Source organism: Mus musculus, chromosome 7 (assembly GCF_000001635.26).
Source record: "Mus musculus strain C57BL/6J chromosome 7, GRCm38.p6 C57BL/6J".
In the NCBI taxonomy this organism is placed as follows: Eukaryota; Metazoa; Chordata; class Mammalia; order Rodentia; family Muridae; genus Mus; species Mus musculus.
The window spans coordinates 122,208,204-122,231,560 of NC_000073.6; the positions used below are offsets into that span (position 1 = coordinate 122,208,204).

Below are 23,357 nucleotides of genomic sequence, written 5' to 3' on the forward strand. Positions count from 1 at the left end.
CTAAAAACAGGTCCTTCCTCCTGGTTGCTCAGCAAGCACTCTTCATCACTGAGCCATCTCCCCAGCCCCCATTACCTTCCCTTAATAATCTTCCATAGCACCCCCATCTCACCCTAACCCTCCCTGCAGCTTACTGAAGCTCTAAACATGAGCGACTTTGACTTTAAAGCCACAGCAAGAAGCATCTTTGAGGCGCCTCCAAAACTGCCTTTCTTATTTCTTGCATAACCCGAATCACAGTTCCTGCCTGGTCTCGTGCTCCCTGCTTGGAAACTAAGGAGCAGTGAGGGTAAACATTGCTTTATAACTGGGTCACTCTGTTGACATCTGTTGTTTAGTCTGCTCAGCATCCTTTCCTCTTCTGCTAAAAAAAAAAAAAAAAAAAAATTGTTGCATTCAGGATCTGCCTCTCCCGGTCAGGGTGGCTTGTGGGTCACAAGATCCATGTCACCTCCACTGCAAGGCCACAGCTCTGCCTCAGTGATTCCTGCAGAGGTTGGTGGGGGGTTCTTTTTCAGGGCACGTTTGGATGTTAGGGACTGTGATTTGAATGCTGTCTTGGAGATCGTATGTTTAATCTCTCCAGGGCAAAGGTGTTGGGGTGGGGCCTAGGGAGTGGTGATTATCTCATGAGTTCTGTCCTCATGAATGGGTTAGCTGTTGTTGGGAGTTGGTTTGAGGGTATGCTCATTGTAAAAGCAGAGTGTTCTCTCTCTCTCTCTCTCTCTCTCTCTCTCTCTCTCTCTCTCTACCTCTCTCTCTTCCCTCCCTCTCTCTCCCTCTTCTTTCTCTCTCTCTTCCCTCTCCCTCTTACTAATATATCCCCTACCCTCCAGCTTGTCACTTGTCCTTCTGTCATGGGATGGCACAGCAAGAAAGCAAGATGGCTCCTCCCACAGGCCAGCGCTGCACTCCAGGTACTTCTAACCTCTAGAACTAACTGCAGGTTAAACGTATCTCTATTATTTATAAACTACCCAGCTTGTTCTATCCTGTTATAGCAACACAGAGTGGTACGTAGTAGGGAAGAGTTGCTGGGAAGCCACCACTGTCCCCACTGCTAGCTGCCTTAAACCGAGGCTGTATGCACGGGTGCGCAAGTTGCCCTATGACTGTGTTTTCATTGTTTCTGTGCTCCCAGGGAGGACTCCCTGAGTCCCATCGCATGTCTACTCTGTCCTGTGATGACCCCTCTAGTCCTCATCCACACACTGTGCCCGCCTGTTAGTTCAGAGACTCTTTTCCTTCCCTAGTGAATCCTTCAGCAGAGAGATAGCTCAGTCCTCCTGGTAAAGCCTTTATTTCTATTGCCATCCAAAAGGCCCCAAGGCACTCTCTCTGGCTTATACCAAGATTCAAGTTTTCCTGCTGAAGTTAAAAAAAAAAAAAAAAAAAAAAAGGCATTGCTTCAGTTATCAAGCACAGATCTGTAGAGAAAGTCAACTCTTGTGGGAACCCACTTCCACCATGACCTGTGGCACTAAGACTGGTGTTAGTATGCAGAAAGGGGAGATGGGTGCCTCCAGTCTGCATCCGAGAAAGCATTCCCGGGGCTGGAGGGATGGCTAAGCGGCTAAGGATACTTGCTGCCGTTGCAGAAGACATGAGTTCGGTTCCTAGCTCCCCTCACTGGGTTCACCCTAGTTCACATCTTATCTCAATATCTTTCCATTAGATTGTGTTTTACCTTGCATAGCAGCTGAATATCTACACCACTGTTGTATTTTGGCTACATATATATTGCAATATGTGTCATGCATATACAGTATATAGAGGTTTAAAATTTCTTTTTTCTTTTTTAGTCTTTATTCTTTTTTTGGACTTGCCTGGCAATAATTTTTTTTTTTTGCTTTATTTTTAAGATGACAAATAAGTTTCAAGAAGTTTATTTCCTTTTTTTTTTTTTTTTTTTTTTTTTTTGCTATTTAAATACAAAGCTAAGCCACAAACTGGTACAACCAAGACATTTTTATCTCACAGTTACACCCTCCTGTTGGGTCCTCCTCCAAATCTGACCACTGACTGGGCTAGCAAAGGGTGCAGGGAAGACTTTCTTAGGTAGCAACATCAGGAGTGTTGGGGACAAGGCTAGGTTCTTATCCCTGGCTCCTGAACCCCAGTCCCCTGGACTGAAGGTGAATGGTGAGTCCTCCCCAGGGAGGGAGAAGGAAGCCACCTACTCTCGCTCTCACAGGTCAAAACTGAAGCATCACCCTGGTTCTCTGGCTGCTAAGTCTTGCTGGCTGCCAGGTACCCTAGTGCCAAACACATCTGGTGCCTGATGCTCGCAGGGGCCCTAGACTGCCAGCATCTTCCTGGGATACCAGGGGTTCTGCCTTGACATCAGGCGGAGAACTTCCCACACAGCAGAACTGGGGTTCGGTAGGGGGTGTGGGCTTAGTAATTTAGTAATTACTTAGTAATTTTGGGCCCTCTACAAAACCTCACTTTTGACTGGAATAGAGTACCATCGCCAATCTTCTCTACACAAACCAACCAGCCAAGGCAAAAAGAAAAATAAACCCCAGAAGAAAAGAAAAACACATTCATCTCATTCCTTTCAAAACTATACATTCCCTATATAGATGTTAAGTTGGTTTCTTCCATATTTTTCTTTCTTTTTTATTTTTAATTTTTTTATTATTATTATAAAAAATAAATTCAGTGTTCATAATTCTATAAAGAATTAGTGCAGTTTCAGGAGACCTGCCCTTTTGGGGGCAGAACAGTGCTTTTTCCCAGCCCGCCTCTAGTCTGACTGCCCACCCTGATGCTTCAAGGTGCCTGGAAAAGCTGTAAGCCTGTGGAAGAGGTCTGTTCCTGGCCAGGCCTCTGAGCCGCGGGCTCAGTAAGCTTTGGAGTAAGCAGAGGGGGAGACCAGCTTACTGTGAAACTCTTACTAAAAAGGTATTCATACACGTACGTGTGTACGCCTGTCAAGACTCTGAGAACAAGAGCTAGGAGACTTCCGGTCCAGGCTAAGCGTGGGGGTGGCAGTACCCTCACACCGGCCTGACTTGGATGTGCGAACCTCACCTCACCTCATCCTCATGGCCTCCCGAGATGTCGCAGCTGGGAGGAGGCACTAACCACATAGCATCCCTGCCTCCCTGACACCCAGCCTCCTTCAAAAGACAAAGTGCCCTCAAAGGGAAATTAATTTTACACACACACACACACACACACACACACACACACACACACACACTCTTACTCTTGGCTAATTATTTTCAAATGATTTTAAAAGTATATTAAAGATGCCTTTTCATGTAGTATTTACATATCTGTTACAGGCTTCCAAGGTGGACGTGAACTGACGGCCTTATGGCACCAAAACTTTTATATTTTAGTTGGTTTTGTACCTTTTTGCACACAAGCTGAACGTCCATGCTTCCCGCACAGTGTAAGGATTGGCACAAGTTTTAGAGAATGGAGTTGAACGTGAGCTAGGAAGCTGGGCTCTGCCCAAGATGAAAGCTAGGACTTCCCCCACATCCTACGTCCAAGGACAGAGTTTTAAATTTTCAATAGTCGAATCTAATAATATTTTCTGATTTCTGTTCTGTTTCACATTTAGTAAGTCCCTTTCCTGCTCGATACTAACAAAATAGAGCCGATTCCTTCTGTCTTTATATAGTCTCATTTTACATTTAAATCTCTGTTTATTTTGTTTACGATGTTAGGGGCACAGCTTTATTCTTCCCTATGAAGACAGATGTCCTAAAATGGGAGTTAAAAATAACTCCCGTTTTTTCCACTGCTTTAAAAATATTTATTTATTTTATATGTGTGAGTATTTAGCCTGCATGTACATATGTGTGCCTGCTGCTCATGGAAAGAAGCCATTGGATTCCCTGGAACTGGAGTTACAGATGGTTGTAAACCACCATATGAGTGCTGGGTATCAAAGCCCAGGTGTCCTGGAAGAGCAGCCAATGCTCTTAACCCCTGAACCAGCTCTCTAGCCACTTGCCTGTTTTAAAGTGTTACTTTAAATCACTCAACAAACTCTCATGTATATTTGGGATCTGGCTTTTATGTCCACTTCTTTTAAAAACATTTATTATTATTTTACGTGTATGGGTATGTGTGTGTGCATGCACAGCTCGCATGTCTCTGCAGCACATATGTGCCTGGTGCCTGAGGATACCAGAAGAGGGCATCTCATCTCCTGGAACTGGAGTTGCAGAGGGTTGTGAGCCACCATGAGGACGCTGGGAAACAAACCTGTGTCTTCTGTGAGAGCAGTTGTCGCTCTTCACCTCTGAGCCTTCTTGTCTGTTTTTCCTGTCTGTCCCGTCACCATTACAACATAGGTGACTCTAACTTTTTACTAGTATGTTTAAGAATCCGTATGAGCCATGTGGTGGCATATGCCTTAGGCAGAGGTAGATGGATCGCTGTGTTTGAGGCCAGCCTGGTTTACAGAATAAGTTCCAGGACAGCCAGGGCTACATAGTGAGACCCTATCTTTAAAACTAAATAATAACAATAATAAAAAAGAATATATATGAACAAGTTTATCTTTAGTTCCTTTGTTTTCAGAGCTTTCCAAGCTATTATTACAAAACAACTGTATTACAATATAATATGTATACTCTATGATTCTCCCACTTAAAGCGCCAACAGATATTTATATGTTCACAGATGTGCAACCACCACCATGTCCTATTTAGTATATTTCCAGCAAGGATGCTTCTTTCTGTAGTGGATGGTGGTTAAAGCATTGACTCACAGCTGCTCAAAGAACTGAGAATAAGGGACTGTGGCATCTGAGGCTCAAGAGACATCGTGACAAATGGGCAGGAAGAATGTAAGAGCCAGGAACTTGGAGGGAGCACTGTGAATCTGTGTCTTTTGACGTACCATGGGCAATTTGCTCACCAACCCACTGCAACTGTTGTTACCGCACAAGATTGGACCCCCTTCCATTTCACCATGCTTGGGCTCACAAGGCTCCACCCTTCACTGAGGGACTATGGACAAGTTAAGGGGTGCTGGGAAAGGGAGTGCCATTTCTTTCAGTGGTATAGCTACTGCTAAATTGCCCATGTTCCTATAATTGCCCCCATCCTCATAGTCATGCACGTAACTTACTAAACTTGGTGGTCACACATACAGGGAAAGACCTGGAAGCAGGAGGGAACTCGCTGGGAGGAGAAGGTTCAGTGTGACAGAGAAGGGGATGAGAGGTGGCCCTGGATGCTATAAGAAAGCTGAGGAAGACATGGAGGGGAATGAGAAGCATGGAGTGGCATAGGGGTGGCCAAAATTTAGGTATTCGTGTATTTAAGTCATCAAAGAATAATTTTAAAAGATCACTTGGGAAATAAAACTCTTGAAATGAAAAACATTGAAAACCAAAGGGCTGAGACAAATCTCCATGACTTCTTAGGGGTTTGATTGCTGTGATAAAGAACATGGCCAACAGCACCTGAAGGGGTAGAGGGATTATTTCACCTTAAGCTTCCAGCTTCAGTCCATCACGGAAGGAAGTTAGGGCAGGAACTCAAGGCGGGAACTGAGGAAGAGGCCATGGAGGGATGCTGCTTACTGGCTTGATCTAAGTCATCACCTGATCTTCATGTACATACAATGGCCCCACAATAAACAAACAAATAATAAATGTACGAAACATGCAGTGCTTGCCTGTCTGAGCTTGGTTTATCTTATTGAACATAATGATTCCCAGTTCACCCACTTTCCTGTAAATGCAATGATATCATTTTTCTTATGGCTGAATAAAATTCCTTTGTATATCGATACACTATATTTTCTTCATCCTCATGTGTTGATGGACACCCAAGCTGGCTTCCATATTGGCTTTTGTGAACAGTGTACTAATCACTATAGACATGCAAGCATCTCTGTGATGAGCTGATTCAAGAATCCTTCAGGCAAAAATACCCAGGAGAGGGTAGAGTTGGGTCACATGGTACTAGTATTTGTTGTTGTTGCAGTATCTGCCCACTGACTAGTGAACTTATATTTTTCAATTCTTTTGTGTATATACTTAGGAGAGGATTGTTAGATCACATGATAGTTTTCACTTACTGAGAAATCTCAAAGTTGTTGTCCATGATGTATGCACCATTTTGTCTTCTATGAGCAATGCACGAGGTCTCTGATTTTTTCCCATCTCCTCACTGAGACTTGTGGTTTTCTTCTGTTTTGGTTGATATCAACTCTAGTCATTCCAGTAACTGTGAAGTGATATCTCACTGTGGCTTGATTCTTCATCCTCTGAAGGTCAGTGATGTTGAGAGTCTTTTTCTCCATTTATCTGGACACCCATACATCTTCTTTGAAGAAATTTCTATTCCAGTTCTCTGTCCATTTTTAAGTTGGGCTATTTATTGAGTGGTGAGAGTTGTATGTTTTCCTGAGTGTTCTTGAGCATTTGTTCTTCTTTTTTAAAAATTCATTTATTTATTATATTTAAGTACACTGTTGCTGTCTTCAGACATACCAGAAGAGGGCATCAGATCCCATTACAGATGGTTTTGAGCAACCATGTGGTTGTTGGGAATTGAACTCTGGACCTCTGGAAGAGCAGTCAGTATTAACCACTGAGCCATCTCACCAGCCCAAGCATTTGTTTTTCAACTGGAACTTCATCAAGCGTGGCTGGTGTGGTGGTTTGAATACGCTTGGCCCATGGGAAAGGGCACTGTTTTGGAGGAGGTGTGGCCTTGTTAGATGAAGTGTGTCACTGTGTAGCCAGGCTTTGAGGGCTCCTATGCTCAAGCTCTGCTCACTGTGGAATGAAACCTTCCTCCTGGCTGTCTGCAGAAGACACTCTCCTGGCTGCCTTTTGATTAAGACTGAGAGCACTCAGTTCCTTCTAGTGTTGCCATGCTTCCTACCATGATGATAATGGATTGAACCTCTGAAAAATTAAGCCAGCCTCAATTAGATGTTGTCCTTTATAAACGTTATCTTGATCATGGCATTTCTTCACAGCAATGAAACCCTAACTAAGACAGCTAGCAACTTAAAAAATAAATTAAAATTGAGGGCTGAAGAGATGGCTCAGTGGTTAAGAGCATTAGCTGTTCTTCTAGAGAACCTGGGTTCAATTCCCAGCACTCACATGGCAGCTCACAATTGTCTGTCCAGTTCCAGGGTATCTGGCACCCTCACACAGGCAAAATACTAATGCACATAAAATAAATAAATCTTAAACAAAAAATTAAAATTGTATGAGTGTGTGTGTAAAGGCACTGTATACATGCAGAATTCAGAGAAATAATTCCAGGAGTTGGTTTTTGTCTACTACCATGTGCCTCCTGGTGTCCAAACACAGGTCTTCAGGCTTGACAGACAGGGCCTTTAACTGTTAAGCCATCTTGCCTGCCAAAGTTAGCAAACTTCAAAGTAAAAGAAAAAAAAAAAAACCTTCAGCTGAGGACGTAGCTCAGTGGTAGGACATAGACCATTTACTCATGAACAAGGCTCTAGTTTCCATCCCCAGTAACACACACACACACACACACACACACACACACAGAAGCACATATAATAGGTTCTTCAGAAATATTCCCTAAACAACTGGACAGATGTAGGCATGCAGTGTGGAGTTGGTATAAACTCCACTTGCATGCATGAAGACCTCCTGGCACAGGGTCCCCCTGGGGATGGATGTGCATATGGGCTTGTCACTGTACTAGAATGACTTATTTGAACATAGTGTTGACTCAGAGACAAGGCTGGCAACCCCTTTCTTACCCTGCTAGAGGTTACTACTGCATAGGATCAGGGGCTCCTTTCTTCCTGGGCTCAGTCTAATTCCCAGCTCTGGCCTTGAGTGTGGCTGGGTTTTGTGGGGGAGGAGGATAGCTTCCCACATTCTTTAGTCCTTGGGGACATCTGAAAAGGAATCTGGTGTCCTTCCTGCCAGTTATTTAGTCTGAAAGTGAAGCAAGCATTCTTTAGATCAATACTTTCAAGTCTCTTTGGGGTTGAGTCTCTGTCCCAGGCTGGAGACTAATAGACTGTTTCTCTCTCCCAAATGGTTATTAACCCTTGTAGATAGGATGATGTAGGGTAGTTTCAAAACTAAATACCTGTTTGTAGCAGCATTGAGGAATGAACCTAGGGCAACAGGCTTGTTGGTAAGCTCTCTTCTATTCCAGAGCTACATTTTCCACACAGCTTTCACCTTACACAAGAAAATTAAATAAAGTCTGTGTGCGTATGTGCATGTGTGTATGTGTGCATGTGTATGTGTGTATGTGTGTGTGCATGCACACATGTATGGCCATGCTCAGCATCTTCAGGAATCTTAGAGGGTCAAACTCAGCCTTCACTTTTACACAGCAAGAACTCTTACCCACTGAGCTGCCCCTCCTCACCCCAGTTCCCTACTTTTAAATGTTGGAACAGTTTCTAAGTTGCCCAGTCTAGCCTTGAGTCCATTTTGTAGAACAGGAAGGCCTTGAACTTGTGATCCCCCTGCTCCAGCTCCCTGAGTGGTCTAGGTTGGGTCAATGGCTTTATGAGAACACGGAAGCACCAAGCAGGGATACACTGTTGGACTTGTCATGTGATGCCCTGAGCTATGTGGGACTCTGCAGAGACACTCAGACAAAGCCACCTGATCCTTACCTTCCTAGTCCAGAGATGAATGACAATTTTGTCTTATCTTTTTTTTCCTTCTTCCTTTTATATTTTTAAAGTTAGGAACTCACTGTTACCCAGGCTGCCAGAACTCACTATGTAGCACAGGATAGCCCTTAACTTTGGATAGTGTTCTCTTGCCTCAGCTTTTCATGTGCCAGGACTACAGGTATGCACCGCTTCACATTAGCTGATTGATCTATCTTTGTGGCAGGTTCTCACTGTGTATGCATGGTTGGCTTAGAACTGGAAGTATAAAACAGGCTGGCTTTGAACTCACAGAGATCTACCTGTCTTTGCCTCTGTCTGCTAGAATTAAAGGCACGGGATACCATATGCCACCTAAATTTTAGTCTTTATTCTTTTTAATGTTTTTACATGTGGGTGTTTTGCCTGCATGTATGTCTGTGTACCACAAGCATGCCTGGATCCCCCAAGGCCAGAAGAAGGCATTGGGTCCCCGATGCCTAAAGCTACAAACAGCTGTGAACTATCATTTGGGTGCTGGGAACTGAACATGGGTCCTCTGAAAGAGCAGGTGTTCTATACTGCTGAGTCATCTCTTCAGCCCTAAGCTTTTTTTCCTTTATTAATGACTGTGGTGTTCCCATATAGCTATAGGAAATAGGGCAGCGTGCTTTTCAGCAGTTCACAATACACGACAGTGTGAAGTCTAGCAAGGACTCACAGTGCACATAGCAAAGCCCCAGGTGCAGGGACAGGCCTTGCTACTGTCTTTAGTATTTTTTTTTAAATATAATCTTAATTAGAATTGATGTCCATTGAAACTTGTGCTGATTTTGAACAGTGTACTATATGATGACTAACAAGTTGTTATTTTAGAAAATTCGAGACGACAAAAAAGGAAGCGGAAGAAAGAAGTGCTGGGGCAATCATTTGTGATAAAGAAATACTGTAGAATTATTTGTTTGTTCTCTGCAGTATTTTATAGATGCAACAAGGGTCCAGTTAGTCATTATCTATGTTTCTCACACTAGAGATCAAGTAATAAGTAAGATGCTTTGAAACATTCAATGTATGCAATACTGTTACTGTTGAAATCTGTCAAGCGTGCAAAGAAGTAAAAAACCGACTCTGTTGTTCTGTCGGTACCGTTGTTCTGTTGGTTCGGCTGTTCTGTTGGTAGCGCTGTTCTGTTGGTACTGTTGCATGAGACGCTGCCTTTTGCATTTGTTTGCCTCTCACTGCGTGTGACATCCTGCATCCAGCTTGCCTCACACTCTTCTTTCACTAATCACAGAAATGGAGGAGGAGGCTTCATTATTAATATCATCCTAATAGATAATAAACGGACCCAAGGTAGAAGGGTTAAAGGGCACCCCTGCCTGTGTTCATGTGGGACAATGTTAGCAGGGGGCTGTCTAGGTATCAGCACAGTGCCCCATCCTACGCCTGAGGGTACCCTACCACGGATGTTGTTGTTCAAAACAAACATCGAGGAGAATCAATCTGGAATTCGGCCTCGATTCTTCTAAAAATACTTTATTGAATGTCACTAAATTCCTGTCCACAGTTCAGGTTGTGTTCAGTTTGCTCTTATAGGGCCCCTAAAATTGCAAATTCTCCGAGTTGAGTTCTAGCATACTGGTTCTGGGTGTTACATGGACTATATGATCTAGATAGACATCGGTTCTTCATGACCTGCCCGTGCTTCTCCATTTCTGTCTCAGCACATCCTCTTCAGATGCTTATGTTCTGATAGAATGCTGTGTGAATGTGCCAACTGTGAGGTGACTGTTTAGGATTTTAAGCCAGGTCACAGACTTCAGCTTGTTGGTGTTGGGAACTGGTGAGAAGCCTAAGAGGTTACACACCTGTTGTCACATTGGGAGAGTGAACATGGGTTGTTTGGGCACTGTGGCAAATAGCCTCTCGTTCAAGATATCAAAATGTCTAGGAATTTCCCCAGCCCACTGCAATGTGTCAAACCCTGTGGAAAATAGCCTCTTGTTCGAGATATCAAAATGTCTAGGAATTTCCCCAGCCCACTGCAATGTGTCAAACCCAGGGCCTTGGGCTTGTATGGCAGGTGATGCCATCCCACTCAGTCGCAAAGTTAGCCCCAGAATTTCTGATTTCTCAGAGAATCCATGAGTCTGGATTTTGGATAAATCTTAACACATTTGTTTGTTTTGAGAAACAAGGAAGCCTAGGTTGGCTTAGGACACATGTAGCTCAGAGTAGCCACCCACTCATGGCTAATTTCCTGCGTCAACCTCCTCAGTGCTGGTGTCCGGAGGCTTCGTGAATCTTAAGAATTAGTTCAGCCACAGGATAATCCCACATAGACAAAACATCGTGGCCTTATGTAGAATAAGGAGAGCGTAATTGGGATTCCCGTCTATGCTGTACCACTTAGTGGAGCCCGGACTTCCCCATCCCCATCCCTCCTGCCCAGGGAGCCGTCCCTGCTCCCTGCCCCCTGCCCCCTCTTCTGCTCCCCAGAAGAAAATCTTCATCCTGCCCAGTAGGATTTAAACTGAGTGAGCAGCACTGGCTGAGCGGATCTGGGAGGTCCTGTGGAGGAGGTGGGTTTGTGTCTAGGGAGTGTTGGGAGAAAACTGGCTCACACAGGCGTGAGGAAGGCGGGGCCCTGGCATCGCTGCCCAGCCTCTGGCGACCTCAATCTCCAGGCTGAAACGACCAGTTGTTTTCAGCCTTCCCCTCTGACCTGCTACTCCGGGCATTGTTTTCTGTTCTCCCAGAGTTGTAGGTGGCAGGCGAAAAACGCCTAGATTCTGGCTGCTCTCCAGGACCGTGACCTTCGGCTCTGGGGCCACTGGGCAGCCGCGCCTTTTGGACGGGAGGAGAGAGGAAGCAGAGGACTCCTGGTTCCCCTGGCTGCTCGTCTCCTCCTGTGGCTCTGCCATGGGCTCACGAAGCTCTCATATCGCGCTCATTCCAGACGTGGAGCACATTCGCAGAGAGACAGGCTGTGAGTATGGGTGCTGGTAGTGGTGGTGGTCAGCGCAGCCCAGTAGTTCGTGGGCGGGCACAGGAGGAGGTTTAGTGTAGTGTAGTGTTTTGTGTGTGTGTGTGTGTGTGTGTGTGTGTGTGTCACTAGAATGTAGCTTGAGTATTCCAGATCGCAGAGACTTAGAGGGTTTGGAATCTGAGTCTGGGAATTTGCGCCTCTGGAGCTGGGAAACCGAGACCCAGTGTCCGGGTTCGCAAGGTACCTGAGAGCCAAGTTTGAGGCAGTCCGGGTTGATGGACCAGATTCACTCAGGTGTCTTTGAGCTCGGCTGGAGGCTGAAGGCTGAGCTGAGGACAGATGCAGGGGGAGCTATATCCTGGGCTCTGGGAACTTCCTGGGTTCTCCAACCTAGTGTTTTCTGGAGCCAAGCTTTCTCCAGCAGAGTCGACTCCACACACCTGGTCTTGCAAAGGGTAACTCTCTCCCTTTATCCTCGCCCGTGAGCTTCTTCCTTGTGGTTGAAGCTGCGCTGAGGGTGGAGAGATAGAAGACCCTTTTATGTTGGGGGGGGGGGGCGTTAAAGATGAGAATAAGCCCTCTTGTTCCTCGCCCACGCCCCCTGGCCGGGGTTTCTACAGCGCACCCCAAGTCACAAGGGGCCTGGCAATAAAGACCTGTGAGTCCTCTGCGGACTCATCCCCACCTCCTCTCCGCAGTCTCGCAAGCCAGCCTGCTCCGCCTCTACCACCGGTTCCAAGCCCTGGACAGGGATGAAAAGGGCTTCCTAAGGTGAGCAGAACAGATCTTAAGATCTTTTGCCTCTGTTTTTTCTGGCCCCATCCCCTCACTGACACCTCCATCTGCCTCCTTTTTTGCCTTCCTTGCTTTGTCTTCACAGCCGCCTAGACCTCCAGCAGATCGGAGCACTGGCTGTGAATCCACTGGGTGACCGCATTATAGACAGCTTCTTCCCCAACGGGTGAAGTCTCTACTGGCTGACCGGAGGGGAAATGGACGTGGGTGGGAGGTGAGGCTTCAGATGGTGGCAGCTTGGGTGACCATTGACCTTCTCCATCCCTGTCCCTCTAGAAGTCAGAGACTGTATTTCGCAGGCTTTGCCAGGGTCCTGGCTTATTTTCGACCTATAGATGAAGAAGATGCCACACTCCGAGACCCCAAGCAACCTGAACCCCTAAACAGCAGAATGAACAAACTGCGCTGTGAGTGTGTGCGCCCCCCCTCGTCCCCCCCCCCCGTCCCCCCCCCCCCCCCCCCCGTGAGCCTGGTGAGGACTTATTGTCAGCTCAGGAGCCTCACTTCCTTTTCCCTCTCCTTTCCCAGTTGCATTTCAGCTCTATGATCTGGATCGGGATGGGAAGATCTCCAGGAATGAAATGCTACAGGTCAGAAGACCATGGCTGCATCAGATGTGATGTGGGCAGGGCAGGATGGTTAAATGGAGGTGTGTGTGTGTGTGTGTGTGTGTGTGTGTGTGTGTGTGTGTGTGTATGATGACTGGGGTTGCAAATGATTGTGTGTTAGGTAAGACCTGAGATGGGCTGGGGTTGGGTTAGTTAGGACAAGGGGTGGGGAGGAAATAGGTAAGAGACTGGGAATAGAGCTCAGATTCCCAACTTGGGAGTAATGCCGCCTCTTGCCAGTATCTGAGATACTTAGTTGTCATTACCGGGAAGAGATCACCCAATCGATTTTTACCAGGAATGGGCCAGCAATACTGCTATACACACCCAAACACCTAGGACAGCCTTCCACATCAAGGACTTATCTAGGTCCAAATGTCATTAGTGCCAAGACTCTGGGATAGATGATAAAGTTAGGGTGGAGAGTAAGGTGTTGTAGAGTGGAGGATGGGTGTCGATTGGGCTATACAACTAGACAGTGACACAGTGCCAGGCATTTACTACAGGCTGTAGGGGAAATTGAGTTTGATGGTGAAAAGTGCGTGAGAAAAAAATTGGTTATAACTTACGGGATGAGGTGGGCAAGGCTGGGGCTGGAGGAGCAGCCTCTGTGGCTCTTCTCTCTGACTGCCTCTTCTCTCCCCTCCCAGGTTCTCCGCCTCATGGTTGGGGTCCAGGTGACGGATGAGCAGCTGGAGAGCATCACAGACCGTACAGTGCAGGAAGCTGATGAGGACGGGGATGGGGCTGTGTCCTTCCTGGAGTTCACCAAGGTTAGGAGGGGTTGAGATCAGGAGTGCCTGGGACAGAAGGGTAGGGAAATACAATTAACTGGAGGATGGGAGAGACCGGGGAGAGGTGCATTCTGGGAGATGCTAGGACTCCAGGGGAGGGGTTGAGATTCAAGCCTCTTGTCTTGACCTCGCCCATCTCTCCCCAGTCCTTAGAGAAGATGAACATCGAACAAAAAATGAGCATCCGGATCCTGAAGTGACCCCTGTGTCTGACTCACGTAGACGTCTGTGGGCTTGGGATTTACCTACCTGGGTCCCCTGGAGGCAGGATCCCACAAGCCATATTCTACTTTGAAACTTTGCTTAGGGCTAGGAAAGGAAGTTGGAAGAATGTGTGCTGAAGTCTCATTTGCTCTCAGATTTGTGAATCACTCAGTGATTTGGTTGCAAGTGGCTGAAAGGCCAACCCAAAGTGACCTGATTAAAAAAAAAAAACGTGAGAAGAGTGACACACGCCTGTGACTAGACAGCCTGGAAGTAGTTGCCTTTAGGGACAGCTGGATCCAAGGACAAGCATGGTGTCACCAGAATTGAGTTTTGTCACCTGGGGTTCTCAGCTTGGCTGCCTCCTTGCATTGGGATCATTTTTTGGGGGTACAAAGGGCCGACAGCTATCCAGATTAACATCTGCTTAGCACACTAACCCAGAGGAAGAGTTGTCTTACTCCAGAAATGCCAACCAAGCAGCATCATTGACCCAGCTGGGTCTTTTCTCTATCTCCAGGGGAATGGAACATCCAAAAAAGCTATGCCTGTGTCATATAATAATTCCAAAACCTTGAAATAATGCCTGAAGTCTTAGCATAGAGTGAGAGGTGGTTGCCTTAAGGAAAATGAAGTAATGTTATCAGAAAAATGTGTGTGTATGTGTGTGTGTGTTTATGTTGGTTTTGTTCGGGCAACGTGAATGATGCATCTCTTTGCTACTTGGTTGAGCAAATTAAGGGAATCTTGAAATATGGCCTCTTGAATGGGTTTTCTCTGATCCCCTTGATGAAAGATAATATGATGGGGTTGGTGGCTGGTGGGAGGATGGGGTACAGTAATTTAAACCATACTTATTTTCCTAAAGTATATGGGTACTCCAAGGTTTGCAGAATAATTCGTTGTGCTCATGGTAAGAAGTTCAAACATTGTCAGACTGCAGAAAAGAGTATACAAGTCACTTTGAGGCAGAATAGAAGCACATACACAGACACAAGATATAGAGATAGTGATGTGATATATATATGTATATATATATATATATATATATATATATATATATATATATATATATATCAAGCTGTGGAATTTTCCTACTCAAAGACTATTGCTTTTATTTAGAGATCTTTCAAATAACAATGTAAAAATTGGGGCTAGAGAGATGGATCAGCCTTTAAGAGCACTCACTGCTCTTTCAGAGGACCCAAGGTCAGTTTCTAGTACCCACATTGGATGGCTCAGAACAACTTGTTACTCAAGTTTCAGGGAATCTGATGCCCTTTTCTGGTCTTCAAAGATATTGCATGTATGTTGTAAATACAGGCAAGCGACCACAAACATATAAGTAAAAACTTTTAAAAAGTTAAAATAGCAACAAAATATGCTTGTGGTGGTTTGAATATGCTTGGCCCAGTGTGTGGCACTATTAGGAGGTATGGCCTTGTTGGAGTAGGTGTGGCCTTGTTAAAGGGAGTATGTCACTGTGGGGGGTGGGGGGTGGGGGGGAGGCTTTGAGCCCCTCCTCCTGGCCACATGGAGGCCAGTCTTCTGTTTGCCTTTGGAACAAAATGTAGAACTCTCAGCTTCTACTGCACCACGCCTGCCTAGTTGATGTCATGTTCCCGCCTTGATGATTATGGACTGAACCTCTGAACTTGTAAGCCAGCCTCAATTAAATATTGTCTCTTACAAGAGTTGCCTTGGTCATGGTGTCTGTTCACAGCAATAGAAATCTAAGACAATGCTTAAAGTTTGAGCCTTTCATTATTGTTTACTCTTCCCCAGATACTCCTGGGAGACTATAAACATTTGCTTATGGTTTTACATGCCATATGGTAAATATTTGTCAACTTCCTGTGTAATGCCTGGGACTTAAGGTTTTACATGATCAGCTGTAACCCTATCCCGTGTACCTCAGGAACCACCCTATGATCTCATTTAAACGCTCTATAAACCTTTTAAGATGGAACTTTCATGTCACCAAAATGGCTGTGATAAAGACGCTTACTCATGGCTTTCTTGAGCTGTGCACACCCACATCGGGGTGTTTCTTATCTTTACCTTGAATGATTCCCCAGAACTCTTGATACACCCTCACACCTCCTGCTTAAACCTATGGTTGTTTTGTCTTCCAGAGGGGCTGGAACAAACTCTCAGGGGTTAAGAGCACTTGCTTCTCTTGCAAGAGAATCTGAGCTCAGTTCTCCACAAGCACGCAGTGGCTCACAACAACCTGTAACTTCAATTACAGAGGATCCCACACTGGCAGCCTCTCAGGCACAAGGCATGCATGTGATGCAGACATAAACAGGGCGGAAACCGCACAGACAGATAAAGTAAATAAACCTGTACAATATTTCTTTCCAATAAACTCTAATTCAGCCGTATACTGGATCATCCCAAAATTCTTTTCTGTGGCAAAGCCACTTCAAATGTATATATTTGAATCTTAAATAAAATTGCTTGTCCTATAAATGGAAAACAAAAATCAAAGCAAAATCAAAACAACAACAACAACAACAACCACCTCAGCATCAGTTGAGAGGTGGTTTTCCAGAGAAAAGCAGAAGGATGCTAGAACTGTCTCAGTATTCCCCTGGGGCTGCTAGGGAAGCTGTGGCTGCTCTGGAACTGCTAGAAGACCCTGTCCCCTTATCCTGAAGAGGAGATCCTCAATCCCCCTGCCTCAACTATTTTAGCGTTGGATCACAGGCCTGCATTGATTATGAAGAGGCAACAGCCTTGCCCAGAGTAGAGACTATAGAAAGCCTTATTCTTTGCTTAGAAGTCTTTACCCAAATGGTGGTAGGTGGGGGAATCCTGGAGAGCCAGACAGTGGTGCCTTGTAGATGCCCTGCTGACTCTGACTCTGAGGACAGGAGCTTGACTTCTGACTTTGCCTCTCAAATTAAAGGAGGCTTGATAATCTCTTAAGTCCTGGCCAAAGGACACTGATAAAATACCTCGATTTCATTTTATTTTCTTGTTTATTTGTGTATGTGTTAGCTATACAAACATGAACACAGGCCATAAGAACGTTCCACTTATATTTCCTCTCCCTCTCCCTCTCCCTCTCCCTCTCCCTCTCCCTCTCCCTCTCCCTCTCCCTCTCCCTCTCCCTCTCCCTCTCCCTCTCCCTCTCCCTCTCTCGCAGATCTTTCAAGACAGGGTTTCTCTGTGTAGCCCTGGCTGTTTTGGAACTCACAGAGATCTGCAGCCTCTGCCTCCTGAGTGCTGGGATTAAAGGTGTACACCATCACCACCCTGGCTTTGCTTATTCTCTAGAGACAGAGTCTCTCTCTGCATCTGTAGCTAGACTGGCAGCCAGCAAGCCTCAGGGAAGCTCCTGTCCCTGGCCTCACAAATGCTGGTCTTATGGACATACAGGATCACACCTGGACTTTTTTTTTTCTTATAGTGATGCCAAGTGACTGGGTCTCATCCTCCCACATTCAGTACTTGATGGTCCAAGTTGGCCTCAAACTCTCAGTCCTTTTGCTTCAACTTCCTTAGTATTGAATAATAGGCCCACATTGAATCTTGTTAATGGTTTATATATGCTTGGCCCAGGGGGTGGCACTATTAGAAGGTGTGGCCTTGTTAGAGTAGGTGTGTCACTGTGGGTGTGGGCTTTAAGACCCTCATCCTAGCTGCCTGGAAACCAGTATTCTGCCAGCAGCCTTCAGATGAAGATGTAGAACTCTCAGCTCTGCCTGTGTCATGCCTGCCTGGACACTGCCATGCTCTTGCCTTGAGGTTAATGGACTGAACCTCTAAACCTGTAAGCCAGCCCCAATTAAACATTGTCCTTATAAGAATTGCCTTGGTCATGGTGTCTGTTCACAGCGATGAAACCCTAACTAGGACAATTCTTCAGAGACAGCAGTCTTGCCCACTGTAGAGACTGCACACTTAGCATGACTTAGTTAAAGTACCTTGAGTTTCACACTCTGCAAGCTGTGTAAGGAGAGAAGAGTTCACTGTGGCTCACAGCTTGAGGGCACAGCCCATCATGGTGGGGGCCTGGCCCGGCAGCTGCTCACACTGCTCCTGTGTTCAGCTTCTTCTCTATTATCTTATTCAGCCCAGAAACCCTGCCCATGGACCGCTGTCAACTTTCAGGGTGGGCCTTCCCACTTCAGTTAACTGAATCGAGATAATCACTGATAAACATGCCCAGAGATTTGCTTCCACGCTGATTCTAAGTCACCAGTCAAGATGAGCCATTTAAGCCTACGAAGCCTATGTGAACCTAAGTCCCTTTATCTACCTGCTGGACCCTGTGCACCCGAGCTTGCCTTTGCTTTTGCTATGTGGGAGAGGGCCAGTGCCCTGCAGGAATGCTGTGCTGTCTTCCCTCAGCCCTTTTATCTCAGCTGAGGCCCTCACTCCCATCTGGAAGTTTGGACTCTGGCCTGGATCAATTAGAATTCCTTCAGCTCTTAACTGGCCTATGAAAATAGAAATTTATTGGTTTGGAAAACTGGAAGGTAAGTCCAAAGGTGATCCCAGGCAAAGGAGTGTCCCAAAGCCTGGAAGACTGATGTCTTCTCATTTCTTAGCTCTGATGAGAGCTTGTGCTGGCCTCCTTTCTGAAGCAGCAATCTCAGTGAATGGAACACTTCCATTCCCCACTGGTTCTGCCTGCAGTCCCAGAACTGAACCTTGCGGAGCTCCCTGCCCACTGGAGCTCCCTGCCCACTGGAGCTCCCTGCTCACTGGAGCTCCCTGCCCACTGGAGCTCCCTGCCCACTGGAGCTCCCTGCCCACTGTGGTCCAGTAAGGAGAACACTCCGATTGGCTAAACCTGGTCTCATACTCTCTGCAGACTTGAGGACTGCAGCCAATCCCACTTGAACTTTTAAATGCAGTCTCTGTGTTAGCTCTTCAAGGCCACGTCATGGCACAGTTTCTAGAAGAGGAAGGTTGCATACTGCATAGGTAAACTCAGTAGAGGACCACGCAAGGGTTTTTTGTTTGTTTTGTTTTGTTTTGTTTTCCTCCACAAATACAAGACTTACTGACTAGTAGTGGCTTAAAAACATTAAGACTCTTATCTCATATTGTAAGCTGTCTCAGTTGGCAGGCACACCAAAAGTTACTGAGTCCAGAGAAGCTCTAATCCCCCATCTCCCAACATGTCAACTTTTGATTCCCAGGTCCCTGAAAGTGATTGTCATTCTCAACACACATACTCACAGAACATTGAGAACAAGTGTAAATTGGTCAGTTTTTTTGTTTTTGTTTTTGTTTTTGTTTTTGTTTTTGGAGACAGGGTTTCTCTGTATAGCCCTGGCTGTCCTGGAACTCACTCTGTAGACCAGGCTGGCCTCGAACTCAGAAATCCACCTACTTCTGCCTCCCAAGTGCTGGGATTAAAGGTGTGCGCCACCACTGCCTGGCAACTGGTCAGTTTTTGTTGCCGTGATAAAACACTCAAGAACATTAGTTAAAAGGAGGAAAGATATACTTTGGCTGACAGTCTCAGACGTTTCTATCCATAGCTGCCTTTGGGTCTGTGGTAGGCTGAGTATCACAGAGGGCAATGAGTGGTGGAACAAACCTGCTTACTACACAGAAGCTGGGATACAGGGAGACAGCGAGAACTCTTTCTAGGGCATTACTGCAGTGGCCCATTTCTTCCAACCAGGCTCCACCTCCAAACAGTCCATTAAGTTTTGAATTTACCAATGGATCAGTCCATTGACTAGGCCAGAGTTCTGATGATCCAATATGCCTATCAGCTGCAACCACGTTTTCAATACGTGGGCTGTTGGGCCTCTGTGATCCAGACCGTAACAGTGCATCTGAGTGCCTGGCCAGGGTGATTAAAGATCCTTTGTGTCCCTCGCTCTATATTGATCATTGAGGAAAATGCTTGCCCTGGAAGAGCCTCTTTAACTGTCATTGATGGTACAGAGCTAGAGCTCTATAGCTACAAGAGAAGCTTGGATGTGCGGATCTCTGTTTTGTTTTTGAGGCTGTATCACAAGGCTTTGCCAAAACTGGCAAAAGAGGAGGGGACTAATAGCTGTGTGGTATACTGTCTTAGTTTGCTTCCTACTGCTAGGATGAACCCCACAACTGAAAGCAATCTGAGGAGGGAAGAGTTTTACCTCATCTAGGAATTCTCAGGTCACAGTCCATTACTGAGGGAAGTCAGGGCAGGAACTGAAGCTGGCACGCGCTTAGTGCCCAGGCTTGTGTTCATCTACCTTTCTCATACCTCCCGAGAACACCTGTCCAGGGGTACTACCACTCACAGTGGAATGGGCTCTTCCACATCAATCACTAATCAATAAAATAGCCCACAGACTTGCCTACAGGCCAGTAAGAGACATTTTCTTGATTGAGCGTCCCGCCTCCCAGATGACTCTAATTCATGTCAAACTGATGAAAAGCTAATCAGCAAATATATTATTTTAGTTTCATATAAAATATTTATTTTACTTTTATTAACTTGTGTCTGTATGTGGGTATGCTTGTGTGTGTTCATACACATGCACATGAGTGTATGAACCTGAGGAGGTCAGAAGAGGGTGTCAGATCCCTAGGAGCTGAAGTTACAGGCACCTGACATGGGTGCTGGGAGCTGAACTCAGGTCCTCGGCAGGCGCAGCTCTTCACTGCTCTTCAGTGCCCATCATTGATGAGCTTCTCTGTAGGCTTTGCTGAGTGTGGCAACAACACCCCCATTCCAAACATCCCCAACTCTCAATGGTTCATGCTGTAAATTTATTTCTTGTGGAAGCTCTGTGCTGTTATTATTCATGGGCAGATGTAACTCTGCTCCCTGTATTTCTGTCTTTGGAGCAGATACAGCACACTACCTCCTAGCAAAGGCTACGAACAGAAGAGCCTCAGGAAACACAGGCTCTTAAGGTTGTGTTTGGTCAGGCAGGACCCCTACTTAGTTGGTAAAAACTTAGACTAAAGTAACTACAGTTTTGTTATTTCCTAAGGAATTGTGGATTTGAGAAGCAGCTTAGCTACTATTTTGTTGCTGTAAGGAGACACCACGACCAAGGCAATTTATAAGAGGAAGCATTTAACTGGGGGCTTGTTTACAGATTCAGCGTGAGAGTCCATGACCATCATGGCAGGGATGACAACAGGTGGGCAGGCACAGCTCTGGAGTAGGAGCCGAGAGCTTACATCTGACCACAAGTAGGAGACAGCAGGAGTGAGAGACTGCTCCTGACATGGAATTTTGAAACCTTTGAGTCCATCCTCAGTGACACATCCCCTCCAACAAAGCCACACCCTCTAATCCTTCCTAAACAGTTCACCAGCTGGGAACCAAACATTCAAAGTATGAGCCTCTTGGGGGCCATTCTCATTCAAACCATCACAGAAGGGCTCAGCTGAACCTCTGCTCCAAGGGGCATTGGCTGCGTTTGATGTGCAGAGAGGCTACCCTGGAGAGTCTAGAGCAGAGGTTTTCAACGTGAGTCAGGACCCCTAGGCATTGTCAAGAGAACCTTTCACAGAGGTACCTAACAGCACTGGGAGACCCTAACCCTAAACCTAACCTAAGACTCTTTGCTTTTAGATTCCTGGTGGTGTCTTGTGGTCTGTGGGGACCCTCTGATCTGTGCATAAAAGTGTGTATGTGTGTGTGTGTGTGTGTGTGTGTGTGTGTGTGTGTGTGTGAGAGAGAGAGAGAGAGAGAGGTGGGGGAGAGGCGGGGCACATGAGCACAACAAGCATGTGGAGGTCAGAAGACAGCTCCCCTACTTTGTCAGCAATATTGTTGTTGTTGCTGAGATAAAGCATCATGACCAAATGTAACTTGTCGTGGAAAGGGTTTATTCAGCTTGCAAGTCCTGATCATCACTGAGGGAAGTCAAGCCAAGAATGCAAGCAGGGCAGGAACCTGGAGGCAGGAGCAGGGCAGAAACACTACTTAACTGGCTTGCTTTGTGATTCGCTCAGTTTGTTTTTCTATAGGACCCAGGACCACCTGCCCAGCAGTGGCACCACCCATAGAGTGGGCGGGACTCACAGCAATCACTAATCAAGAAAATGCCCGGAAGGCTTCCTACAGACCAATCTGATGGAGAGGTTTTCTCAATTGAGGTAACTTCTTCCCAGATGACCCAAGCTTGTGTTTTATTGACAGAAAAATCAGCCAGCATGACAACTTTTGAATGTTATTCCTTATGAGATACCCTTTTTTTTTTTTTTTTTTTGAGACAGGGTTTCTCTGTATAGCCCTGGCTGTCTTGGAACTCACTTTATAGACCAGGCTGGCCTAGAACTCAGAAATCCACCTGCCTCTGCCTCCTGAGTGCTGGAATTAAAGGCATGCACCACCACGCCCGGCTTTTTTTTTTTTTTTTTTTTTTAAGTGAGACAAGGTCTCTTACTGTCCTGGGACTCACCATATAGGCTAGGTTTGCTGGTCAGGGAACTGGCTCTTTCTGCACCCCCAACACTGAGATTATCAGAGTGTTGCCACCATGCCTGGCTTTCTGGTAGTTAACTCAGGTCCTCATGCTTGTCAGGCAAGCACTTTACTGATTGAGATATCTCCCGGACCCAACTTTATAATCATAAAAAGGCAAAAAATGAAATAGAAAGGTAGATATGTTTCAATTTAACTGTAGCTTTGCCCCAGACCTCCATTCCCAGCCCTCATTACTGTCAAGTGTTCTGCATTGGGCAGCGAGCCTCTGACATAATAAATAATAAATTAAAGGGAATGTTAAAGTAGGTCTTTGACACTTACAAATTGGTTTGATAAAATGAGATCCTGTGGACTTCCCATTAAAACAGCAATTGGCTCAGTGTAAATTGAAGTAGGGCCTTGAGCATGAAACCTAAGCCATAGCAGGTGATTACCCCCACGGTCTCCTCCCTTTGACAGTTCTATTTCACTTACCCTCAAGCCTGGGGAAAACTGAAGGCATGTTCTAACTCACTGCTATAACCTTCACTCAAGTGTTCCCATCCATCAAGGTCCCTAAACCCAACATAAAAAAATGCACTGATCCTTTCCAGTGAACGAGTGGGAAGCGTTGGCTTTAAAGATCGCCTGACAGGGTCTGTCTAGTTCCTGTTCCAGCAGATTCTCAGCCATTCAACTCAGAAGGGATACAATATCCCTTTTTAGGTCACTTGTGAGGGACTGCCACAGCTTTCTCAGCACACAGAGGCTTTGCAGAACCCCGGAGGCACTGTGGACCTTCCTCAGGAGCAGAAGCCTGAGTTCACGTCACATCCTCTCCTGAGGAGACTCCCTGGACCCACTCACATGACCCACTAACTTAGTGCAAGTTCATCTTTTGGGGCTTGGGTGGCAACATATTTCACAAAGTTTACTTTCGAATCAAAATGCAGCTGTCTGCATATCGTGCTTGCCTGGGGGTGGGGGACGGG

At 45.9% G+C, this 23,357-nt stretch overlaps 1 protein-coding gene and 1 long non-coding RNA gene across 3 annotated transcripts; one reads left to right on the forward strand and one right to left on the reverse strand.

The window, feature by feature from the left end:
* Positions 1-417: 417 nt before the first annotated feature.
* Chp2 (calcineurin-like EF hand protein 2) lies at positions 418-14,336 on the forward strand. Of its 2 annotated transcripts, XM_011241899.1 has the most exons (9): positions 418-495; positions 837-917; positions 11,346-11,575; positions 12,274-12,346; positions 12,456-12,536; positions 12,647-12,777; positions 12,899-12,960; positions 13,629-13,751; positions 13,919-14,212. In XM_011241899.1, the coding sequence occupies exons 3-9, from the start codon at positions 11,509-11,511 to the stop codon at positions 13,970-13,972; spliced, it is 591 nt and encodes a 196-aa protein (XP_011240201.1). In that variant the 5' UTR covers positions 418-495; positions 837-917; positions 11,346-11,508; the 3' UTR covers positions 13,973-14,212. The 2 variants fall into 2 exon arrangements, with proteins under 2 accessions (XP_011240201.1, NP_081639.1); NM_027363.1 differs by lacking the exons at positions 418-495; positions 837-917 and having other exon boundaries at positions 11,293-11,575; positions 13,919-14,336.
* Positions 9,516-13,634, reverse strand: Gm51496. The gene is made up of 2 exons (XR_003946871.1): positions 13,548-13,634; positions 9,516-9,870 (listed from the first exon to the last, which is right to left on the reverse strand). It is a non-coding gene; the product is annotated as a predicted gene, 51496 (long non-coding RNA).
* Positions 14,337-23,357: the final 9,021 nt, after the last annotated feature.